At 28.8% G+C, this 12,125-nt stretch overlaps 1 protein-coding gene across 4 annotated transcripts in view; it reads left to right on the forward strand.

Moving 5' to 3' along the window:
* The window catches only part of LOC118071579 (uncharacterized), a 117,606-nt gene extending 105,784 nt beyond the window's left edge, over positions 1 to 11,822 (forward strand). For 3 of the 4 annotated variants that reach the window (XM_035090771.1, XM_035090773.1, XM_035090770.1), the window contains 9 exons: positions 1,384 to 1,644; positions 3,511 to 3,622; positions 4,384 to 4,517; positions 5,239 to 5,458; positions 5,607 to 5,674; positions 6,348 to 6,422; positions 7,135 to 7,413; positions 7,697 to 7,954; positions 8,179 to 11,822. In XM_035090771.1, coding sequence (XP_034946662.1) covers positions 1,384 to 1,644; positions 3,511 to 3,622; positions 4,384 to 4,517; positions 5,239 to 5,458; positions 5,607 to 5,674; positions 6,348 to 6,422; positions 7,135 to 7,413; positions 7,697 to 7,954; positions 8,179 to 8,291 — 1,520 coding nt within the window. In that variant the 3' untranslated portion in view covers positions 8,292 to 11,822. The remainder of the gene's footprint in view (positions 1 to 1,383; positions 1,645 to 3,510; positions 3,623 to 4,383; positions 4,518 to 5,238; positions 5,459 to 5,606; positions 5,675 to 6,347; positions 6,423 to 7,134; positions 7,414 to 7,696; positions 7,955 to 8,178) is intronic. The other variant, XM_035090772.1, reaches the window with a different exon arrangement.
* Positions 11,823 to 12,125: the final 303 nt, after the last annotated feature.

Raw genomic sequence — 12,125 nt, forward strand, 5'->3', positions numbered from 1 at the left:
TAAAAATGAAATGAAATCACCGATCCAATTTTAAATGGTAGTAAAAGCTAGAAAAAAAAAATATAAACAGAACATACACGGAAATGTGCAAGCTTTCAAAGCCTTTTTTCTATCAATTTTTAAAAACTCACAAATCACTCAAAAATATTGATTGAAAAAAGTAGAAAAAGAACATTTGAAAAAGTATGTTAACAGAAATAAAAGAAAGCTCTTGCATTAGTCCAATGAAGAAATTAAAAGACCTCAAGATATATTTATTTGGCATTGAATCGTCCAAAAGTGGCACTCACATTTGAAGAGGTCTAGATCCTTGACTTTGGCTTTCATGATCAGGCAAATGTAAAAAAAAAAGAAGAAGAAGAAAGCATCCAAGAGAGATAGAGAGAGAGAGAGAGTAAATGAGAAGGGAAAGAGTAAAAGAAGTAAAGAGGGGCGTAAAATGACGGAGTGTATGATGGGGGGGAAGCTTCTTTGTTCCGTTAATGTCTCGTTAGCGTGAGCTCAGAGAGCCAAGTAACGGCAAAGTTTTCCCCACCATCCCCACTTAGTTGTTTGCCCCCTCTTAAACCCGCATACCAACCCCTTGGAAACCTTCAACCCTCTATTTCGACCAGACAAGGAGTGAGGACGACGGAGGGAAGCCTCTGGCTACTATCTTTCATATACAGGGATTATCCTGGGAAATGCATAAATTATCAAAGCAGATAGAGAACTATATCCTCTTCCGTACTAGGTATAACAACCCCAGACTCTTCTACGCAAAATGCAACCAACTGCGCACGATTCTCTCCCCTGGAAAATATACCTTTTACATTTAATTCAATCCAACCGCCAACTTTATCTTAACGTTCATGGACGTTTCACGATTGCATTTAAAGGTCAGAGAAGAACAAGTTATTTTCTTTCATGAAAATTTCATTAAGTAAATCATCATGTTTTCAGCGTCAATTTTGACTAATATAATGTTTTATAAATAATATGCTTACGTGAGGGATTATCGTGAGTGAATAAATTATCAAAAGACGCAAAGGAGAGTTAAGCTCCTTAGTAAACTCAAGTAAATCCCTCTTCGAACACTTATTGGTTATTCTCAAAGCTTTTATTTTTTTCTTTTACTGTCATATTAAAGCCAAGTTTATATAATTTCAAAAGTCACTCAATATTTTACATTAATATTAATATCTTATGACATTTCTTTATAGTCTTCTTCTTGCTGCTATCTAAAAAGGTATCAAGATAGAAATTTTTTATGATGAAAAATGTGCAAGTCTTGAGGGTTTAACTGGCAAATGATATTCTGATATAATCATTTCAATCATTTTGTTTTATTTATTTACATTCAATTATTGTGTTTGATTATTTAAAAAATAACATTTGTTACAGTAGGCGTATGCTCAACTGATGTTCGAAGTCTTGATGTATTGTGCGAATCAATCTGGACTGATGACAATCTCTATACAATGTTTCGTTTAAATCCTGAACCAATACCATGTCCTTTCTCTGGAGCATCATACACTTTTACTTATAATCGTGGCCAAAAAGAATGTACTTCTCCAGTGAGTTATGCCGAAAGCTGTTCTGATTCCAGTAAACTTCTTCTCAAGTATCAAGCTTGTCCTGATATTCCGTACTCCGAAAGCACAAGTAAGTCATTTTACGATTAATCTTTAATATTCTAAGTATAATTCTTGCTAAAGTCCCATTAAAATAGTCGTTATAATTTATTACTCTATTATTGATTTCATTGTTTAGCTATGAATTTTTTATTACATTTGGCAGAATATGACCGTTAATAAAAAGTCATAAAAAATTCATCTCTTCATGTCTGAGTGAAACAATTTTTAGTAGCCAAGTTATTGGAACATTTATGAAAATATCCTCCGAGACCTTTATTTAATTTTCAGTTGTTTAGGAATATTAATTGTTTTATAATATCAAAAATTGCTCGAAATGATCAGAAAAAAAATGTTTCAACATCAAGCTCTGAAGTATATTTAATTATATATGAAACAAAGAATAAAATGTTTTAAAGTGACCTGATTTGTTTGAATAAAAAAAAAGATTTTTTAATAAAACACTTGATTTATTCATAAACATTAAAAACTTTTATTTATAAAGTTTTTTATTGATGATATACTGACTAATGAGTATAATCAATAAATGAAATTAGCAAAGCATTTTTTATCTGTTCTGTTGCATAAAAAAGTCGAATGAAAAAAAAAATACTTTTTTATACTGCTCATCAAGCAAATGAGTAAATATTAAAAATAGAAATATAAATATTAACTTAATTATCTGAAATTGAATTGCGGCTGTTGGCGCCCGTTGCGTTGATATTTATTGAAATTTACGGCAGATGCAATGTATAAACCCTCTGCACACTCATTTGCTCCATCACGAGACGAGAAAATGAAAAACTGGACGAGATATTCATAGTAAAACGTTGTAGTAAAGCTCTTAGGTTCTTTTACCATGTACTTTCTGCTGTAAATTAACTATTAAATTTATGTAATACACAAAAATTATTTATCTACATTTTTTCTAGTACTAAAGTTCATCTTAGACCACCCTTGAAGTAATCTTTATCTATTCCTTATTATTTTACGTGTTATTTTTTCTAAAGCTTTGTTTCAAAATCTCACTCTTAATATACTCAACATGGTTTTAATTCCAACATTGAATTGAAGGCAAAATAAAGCACATTATATCATCATTTTAAGTCATGTTTATTCTAAAGAATTACTCATTATTTTCTAACATAACATAATATAAAATTGAAATGAAATAATTTATTTATAGATATTTTTTAGTGCATAACAAATAGATAAAATAGAAATTAAAAAAATGTTATAATTATAAATCAAATACAAAATTAATTTATTTAAAGATTTTTCATGATTCTATGATGTTTTAATTCAAAAATATTTGATATAAATCAGTGACAAATGGTGATAAAAAATGTTAGCTGAGGCTTTTTAAAATGTTAAAATGATTTCAGTTCTATTTACACATGAAGCAAATAGATAATTGAATTTATCCGTGAGACTATTTGAAATCAAGACGATGATCTAGGGGACTTCAGAAATGTCCCCTACATAACAAACTGGGGCTTCTGTCGATTGTAGCTTAATAAAACACAATGCACAGGGTAGGCGCGCAGATCGAACCCGCTAAATGGATTATAAACTAATTCGATTATCATTCTTTCATGCACCGTCGATTCCCGACGGGATTTTTCACCCTTTCAAAAGTCTTTTCTTTTTCTATCTCTTTTATATCCACGTATCCTAACATTTATACTCCCTGATAGAGTTCTATCATTCGTTGAATTCATTTGTTATATCTAAAACTGATGAATACATAAATACTGACTTATTTACTTCAAGTAGAAGCCAATAGTTTAATTAGTTAAAGTAAACTAACAATTTTTTGTTGTATCTTTAACATAAAATGTAGGAAATAGTTAAAGCTTTTTCAGTGTTTTTAAAAGTAAATTTGTTTATTTTACAGCCGAAGAACTACAGTGTCTGGCAACATGGAAGGATGGTAGGGACAAATATTTGGTTGGTACTCTCAAACAGTTTGGGAGAAATGCGGCTACTAATAATGAGGATACATTTAGGTAATTTTATTAGCTTCCTTATATTTATTTTTTCCAAAGGAAATTATTCATTAACAAATATCAAAATAATTGTGAAATAATTGTCTAAATAAAATGACCAATAATTTATTAAAATAAAATATCAGTATCCACTGACAAAATCATATTCTTGGATCAAGAATATCGTATTTTCAAGTTACAATTAAATTATTTGATGTTGTAATCAATTAAGCAAAAAAAAACCTTTGATAATATTCAAAGTTAGACTAAATGTTGATTGGATTATTTATTCACAATTTTCGTGCTTTGAAATCTAAAAGGCTAATTGATATGACTTGTAATTTACAATTTTTGGCAATGAATATCTAATGCATAAAAATTTTTTCTACAATAAATTTTGTAAAGCAGTTGATTAATATCAATTTAAATTAATTACTGTGATTTGCAATGAGTGGTCCAGTTAATAATATAAATGACAATCATGATACAATTATTTCCCACTGGTTACAATTGTTACAATAAAAAAATTAAACTGGCACCCATGCGAGAGGCAGAGCGATCTAACAAATTATACGCAATGATCCTAATTGGAAGGGGAACATTCAATTAGCCAAATTGCCGCTAGTATAGAGTGCAGAATTGATAGATAAATCAATTAATGATTTTCATCCCAAGAGACACTTGAAACAAGTATATAAAGGATACAAATTAGTTATGTTTCCGTATAATTCTGTTATTATGTTATTGTACTAACCATGATAATTATTTGTTGGGTTTTCCAGGTGCTTCCTATATGAGAAATCAAACCATCATCAAGGAGAGAAGGTAGCATATCAGTTAGCACAATCAGGAGACTCGACATGTGCTGCATTGACTGCTGTTACAGAAGGCTCTCGAACCATCAAACTAGTCAGAGGTATGTAAAAGAAGAGCATCATTTAAAACTAATGCTTTGCTCTTTGAATGTTCACACATGCTCCACTAGTTTAGTTGTAAAAGTGACTATTTATTTACGTCGACATTTCCTATTTTTTTTTGATAGCTTTTTCAGTGAAATATAATTGAGAAATTAATTGCTTTATTTGTGATTTAGTGAAATATTCGAACAAAACAATATTTATGACAAATTAAATATCCATTTTAAAATAATTTTAAATTTAAAATGCTTTGTTGAGCATTCCAAATCTTTTCCTGTTAAATACACATTATTATTATTATTATTATTGATAATTTAATATGCATTGAATGGATTTTCATAGAACCATTTATTTTATTTTTTATTCTTATGCATAAAAATGAAAGATATATTTATAGAAAAATGTGAATATTTTAAATTGGATTTAAACAATAGAAAATTTTCTCTTTTGTAAAAATCTAATGATGAATAAAATTACTAATTTAGATTAATCAGATAGAAAAAAAAATTTCAATAAAAAGATTCTTTTTTATTCTGAAAAGTAAATCTGAAAAGAGTAGATTAAATTTTACATAAGAAACTCATCTCTTTTACCTCACAAATATCATTGAATCCTTTTTATTTCTTCTTAAGTACATCATTTAAAAATATGTCTAACAAGATTACATGACAAAAGGATTTATATTCATCATATTTAACAGAGTATTATGTTCAATTACAGTGGATAAGGAACGTAGTAAATGCAAGTATCCGCCTTGGATAACTAAGCATCATGCATGGCACTCGGTGGATAGTACAAGAGCTTACCACTTCACGTCAGGGAATGCAACGCTAAAAATAACAGGAGACAAACATGAGCAAAGGATCGTCTGTCATAATCGTGTGAATGAAAGCTCAGACGGCCAAAAAGTAATGCTCGTAGCTCATGTAACGAGTGGTTGGTAAGTAACAGAAATTTTTCATTCTCGACATCTATTGTTATGATGAAAACCCGTTTGATGATTCTCATCAATGGGACTTTTTTTTATAAAATATCCTTTGATATAAAAATTCAGTTCTTCATATACGTCACTTTTGCTCTTATTGCAGCGAAATTGGCTACGTTTGCATGATTTTTCACAGAAGAAATGGAAAGGTGATTGAACTTCAGGAATCAAGTGAGTAAAATCTTCTTTATATTTGACATTAATTCTTCTGATACCTATCCTTCATTTTTTATATCCAATATTTAATATTTCCTTGACGAACTTTTTAATAATCTCGTCTCTACTTTTCTTACGTATGAATAATTAATTTTAATATAGGCAGCATTTAATAGTTTCATGCACGTGAAAAATAAAGTTATCACGTTGACATGCTACTTATAAATTAATTTTTTATTTACATATTATACTGAAAAAAAAAAATTACAGTCAATTGTCATACAGAAAAACTACTGTTTATAAACTAGGTGTTATTTAGATAAAAATCATTTTTATTAAACTTTTAGACTTTACTAAGAATTTTTAACAAAAGTGATTTTATGATTAACTAGAGAGTTTATAAAAAAGTTGATAATAATCTTTTCACTATAAAAAATTAATAGAAGACATTTATGTATTGCATAATTTCAAATTGATTTATTGAATCATTATTATGATATTAAAAAAGTTTTAATACAAGTGGATACGATAAATCGATGTTCCGATATTTAATTTTTTCAGTGAGAACAAAAGAAAAATATATGTCGAGATGATAAAATAAATCAATAAAAAATAGCCATATTTTTATCTCACTACTTTCAAGTGATTTATTATCATGTTAATTAAATCATATTATTTATCATTTCAGGTATTAAAACAATTATTCCCGAAGAAGCATGTCAGCAGGCAAATCTATCAAGTATACCATACATTACCTTAATAAGTGAGTAAAAATCATTGTCTAGAACTAACCGTAGAAAAAGAAATATTGCAATTTTACTTCTTCTTCTTTTCCCTTTTCTCCCTTGGTTTAGATTTTTTCTTGTTTTTTATTCTTTGTTTCGTTTCTTTTTTAATAATAATTCTTGATTTATGGATGACTGGATAAAATGAATAACTGTCGAGCAATAATGGCTGCGATTGTATCGCAGGACGAAGATAAATGCCCTAGGAATCATTGTACTTTACATATCACGATGGACGTGTATTTTCATTGGCTGTCGTTTTCTCTACTTTTCTACTTCAGGATGCATCGTGAAATATTCAACACTGTCTAACTGGTCTTTTGCTCATTTTATTCTTCCTTCGAAAACTTTTTTTCTATCAATTTAATCATCTTAAACATTGAATTGATTTCTTTTTTCTTCGTCTGAATATCATTTATCCATTACTCTCTGAATATTTTTTATCTTTTATTTAATATATTTTCATATATATTTTATAAAAAAAAAGTTTGTATACTAGTTTGACTTCTTGTCTAACTGTATTTAACAGTTTTCAACTTTGAAATCTTCTCATTAAAAAAATTATAATGTTACTCATATTTTTACCAACATTTTCTGAAATATTATTCAAAAAAGTGAAAAAAAAAACTATTTCAAAACTTTCAACACTAGACATGAACTACTTTAATGTTTGATTTATTTTCATTATAGCATCAACTCCAGAGAAAAGAAAGTGCCCACTGCCAGGAAGATATCGAGCAATTGGTTACGTTTCTCCGTATGTTTTGTCGTCAACAACACCAAGACGTCAACGAAAGGAGACTAGTCTTCAAATACGAGATACCAAAATACAACGAGCAGCAGAAAAGAGGACGTATGAACAAAGAAATGAAGATGAGCCATGCAATGTTGTCTCTGATATTAAGATTGGGTGTGATACCCCGGATCAGAGTGAAATGATTATAACTTATACTTGTGAGGATCAACTCGGTGAGTGTACCACTTATTAAAGTTATATCCCACAATAACTATTGTTTCAGGATTAAAGTAAATATAAATTCCATTCCTTGATACTCAACAAAAGTTAATTAAAATATTTACAAACAACTTTCAATCATTTTTGGCCTTCTTTAACTCATCATGCTCATTTGAGTATTATTTTATATTAGTTGAATAAAGACCTGCTACTAAAGTAAAGATTACTGTAAAATAGTCGAGTAGAAGCTATCTCATGTAAAGAATATTAAAACTAACGAAGGTGTGTTATTTGCAGTGTACTCTTGTCATGACAGTTGGGAGGAAGATGGTGTATGGTACACGATAGTGTCGCAAAAGAGTAGAGATTCAATGTCGGAACCCATAGAGACATTATGTTTCTCAATGCGCTGGGCAAATCCACCGCCTAAATTACCTGGAGGTAGAGGCGCCAGGCTAGAGCAACAAGAACAAGAGTTATGGCTGTCACAACCAGCACGCGAGTTCCAAAGAGGTGCGACCGATCAATGGTCCGGATACAGACTCGCTAGCCAAGGTGAGAAATTATTTGCTTGAACACTAAGCTATTTCAACAATTTACCAATATAACCACCAAGTTTAATCGATCAATACTGTACAAAAATGTAATAATTGGAAATGTTAAAAAAATTTATAGGACAGTAGAATAATTTAAAGTTACAATATACCATTAAATTCCAAACTATTTAATTTTTATTTAATGAAAAAAATTGGTAAACACAATTAAAATATTTCTTTCAGGTATGTGCGAGGACCTTACTCGAGCAAGTGCTACGTCTTCATCGTCGATGTCCAGAGTCTCATTAGTACTTTCTGCGGGCGCTGCGATACTCTGCAAACTATTGTCAAGATGATATGTCTAAATTGATAGAAATGTGGTACTTCAGGCCTAGATACACACTCTACATATGTTATCCTACTGACAACTAAAGCAGAGACAGTGAAGTGTGAAGAAGAGACAGAAGCTGCGTGGAAAGAGAAGTTGATATTAGTGGAAATGATGAAAGGACTACGAGCTGTCCCACACTGTCCTGCTTGAACTGTCAAAGCTGTGTTTCCTAGGCTAATCGAGACAGACGTCTCAATTGACGCCTGGACAACGAGATTCCGACGTCGATCGAGCCGCAATTACTACCATCGTCGTCGTCATCGTCCTAGACGATGTTAGAGACATATTTGCATCACATCCAAATCTATTAGCGGCACGCTAACTAATTCGATTTGAGATATTCATTCGCAGGTCATTAGCTACTTCTCATTATCCAAAATGTGATTCTATTTTAACAATATCAAAGAATATTTTGAATTGAAAAACAAAAAAAGTTTATCAGTAGTTATTATTTTATGTATTTAATTTTATACCAAGAGTCATGTTTATGAATGAAATCTGATATATGTTTTTAATCAATAACTCATGTTAAACAAATCTATTGTTTTAATTTTTCAAATCAAAATATTCATAATAATCGCCATATATTCCATTTTCATTGACATAAATAATTAAAACAAAGTTAAAAGTGTTTTATTCACATCAGTAATGATTAATAGCAATAATAATTAATATATTATTTTATTGAACTGAATCAATTGTCATGGATAATGTGATAGTCTTTGAATGTGATAAAATAATATCGAAGACGTTGGCTAGAAAGAGAAAATTAAATATAAAAGAGTAAATTGAAATGAAAAGAATAATGGTATTTGTAACCATGAACTTGTAAATACGATCAGGGTATAAGTGATCGACGTTCAAGGTTGGTTGATCGTTTTTTTGAAAAAAAAACTGGAGTAAAACTCTTGATAAATATGAGTTAACTTGACCGCAGAGCGTCGTTACCTATCGAAAGATGCGACGAAAAAAATTAAACATAAATATTAAAAAAAAAAAATAATAATAATAATTAAAATAAAAATAAGAAAATTTTTATTCACTAGCTAGTTGCACATCTGTATATACTGATTTAAATAATGTATAATGTATAAAGACTGTTTTTAAGGAAATATATTGAGAAGTTTACGCTAAACTAGAAAGTGTTTGGCTGCTAGATTTATTGATATATTAAGAAGAAAAGTTTTTAAAATCAAGAAATCGATTCTTTACAGGATTAAAGATTTTTTAAGGGCAGGCCAATGATGAAGAAACAATTCTTATAAAAGAATTATTCGAAAAGATGTGTATTGTACTTATCAGATGATAAAAAGAAAAAGATTATTGCTAAAATGTCTGTATCACAGAGTGATAATGGCAAAAGACTCGCACTGGTAGTTGATAATTTTTTATTTGTATACATTTTACTAATTATTTTAACTCTATTGAGTTTTAATAGCTTCAATTTTATTTCATGGACTCGCATCGTTTCGAAACTCCATGCAATATTAAGCCTGGAATTTTTTAAATGTAATTTTAGCCATAAAAAAATATTTGTTAACGATTGCAATTATCGTGGCCTATCGAAAAGGTATATCCAATTATATCGAGAAAACTCTGTGGTATCCGACACGCGCAAGCACAAATAGACCCCAAAAAAGATAAAAAAAATAACATGGAAATACAGAAAGATGGAATTTGTCAAGTATTTTTTTTTAACTGTAAATAATTAGGTATTTTTTTATAAACAACTTGTAATCCGGTATTCGAGAATGCAATACTTCGATAGTCACTTCATTTATACCATATTTTAATAAGTCAGATAACATTATTGATTAATTAATAATTAAATGTAAGGAAAAATCTTTTTATGCCAAGCATAAAAATCATTGTCGTTGCTAATTTATTTATGCTATATTTAAATAATAAGTGTTGCTAATTAGTTAATAATTAAGATAGAAGTGGCAAGAATTGACGATAAATTGATTAAAAGAAGCATTGAACAATCATTTAACGTCATTGGTATACGCAGATAAATTCATTAAAGATTAGACACAAAAAAAATAACAAAAAAATTATTAAAAAAAAAAGAAGCAAAAATGAAGATTATTATTTAATATAATTTATTAGAGTTTATCATATCAATAATGGCATTTATACATTGAATCAATGAAAAAAGAAAAAAATTATTAATGTCGATTTTTCTTCGTCATTTATTTAAACAAGAGTCTTTTTGTAAATAACTTATCGAGTACCGGAAGACAAGTATGCTTACCTGAAGTAATTTTTAATACTGCTAACACAAAAAAAACATTTCTAGATATTTAGTGGAGTCATAAGTATAAGCGGAGAAAATAAATTAATAAAAACATGTAAAATAATAATAGTACGAAAAAATAAATTTTAAATAAATAAAACTGATGTGTATGTGTGTGTTAAGTGCCACAGGAAGACGCTTGAAATAAAAATGAATGGAAATATTGATTTAAAAAAATAATCGATAATGATATGGATCAAGTGTACAAGGAGTAAAAAAACATATATATAAATATATATATATATATGGAATAAATATATATATATTTTTCGTTTATCACTGTGATGATTACCTAATTATTATAAATATTAGTAGATAAGGCAGTTTGAGTGTTGTTTTTTCTTGCCACTTGTATAGTAAAAAACGAAATATTGAATTAAATATTCTTAAGGGTTTTGGGGCTTATAAAGAAGATATAAAAGATAAGATAAATAAAAAATTGTGAGTGGGCTTCTTGCTTGCCTACATAAGAAATTTGGATCTTATTACATAACTACGATATGTATTATAATAATTATATGCGTAAGAAGTGGAGGAATGCTGAAGCTAACGTCTTTTAACATGCAGATGCACCAACAAACGTCATCTGTATTGACTATTGATTTTTTATTCTCATCAATCTTATTTCAATCATAAAGATTTCTATCTATCATTACATCGTATTTATGATGTTATCGATTAATACACAGTCATTATTATTTTCTAAAAAATAAAATATAATATTTAAAAAAAAAAGAAAAAAAGATTATGTGACAAAAAAAAATACTGTTTTAACAAAATTCATTTCGTATTAATTAATACTGTCCTGAATTGCTAAATAAAAAAAAATTCAATCGAACACAAACGGAAATTTAAAAAATAATCGAGTCGACACTTTTGATGAACGGATACGTCTTGGATAATAGAAAAAAAAAATTGTTAAAAAATAATAATGATAAAACAACGACCCAGTTTTTAAACTATTGCCTATTTGGCACTTTACGTTTGCCATTTTTATAACACAAACGAAAAGGCCAATTTCGGTAGCTTTTTGTATTTCCGATCTCATATCTGCCTTCTCCAGACGCTAGCCGTTCGACTAGATTATCACACGGTACCACTGTAAGTGTCAATCAGTGCTGATTGTCACGATATGATCTAGCATCATGTGTAATGTTCATTATTATATTTTGAATACGAAATATATATATTAAAATTATTCAATCATATTTATTAACAATTTATTCCTCTAATTTATTCATTCCTAGTTTTTATTTCTAAAAATCCACAAAATGAAGATGAACATGGCAAGTATGGAGTCTATCGTCGTATTTTTACATATTTAATATGTTTATTTAAAAATAAAAATTATTTATAACATAATAAATTAATTGCATTGATTATTGTTTATTTATTTATTAAAAATCATGAGTTTTAAGTCAGGAAAGTCACTTGTTTTTTAGTTTTTCTACGAATTCATTTGGTAAAGTTGGGCGGCCATACCGTCGTCATACCGTCATTTCA

This window comes from Chelonus insularis, unplaced genomic scaffold (genome assembly GCF_013357705.1).
Source record: "Chelonus insularis isolate UGA/USDA-ARS -01 unplaced genomic scaffold, ASM1335770v1 contig_88_pilon, whole genome shotgun sequence".
NCBI lineage: Eukaryota > Metazoa > Arthropoda > Insecta > Hymenoptera > Braconidae > Chelonus > Chelonus insularis.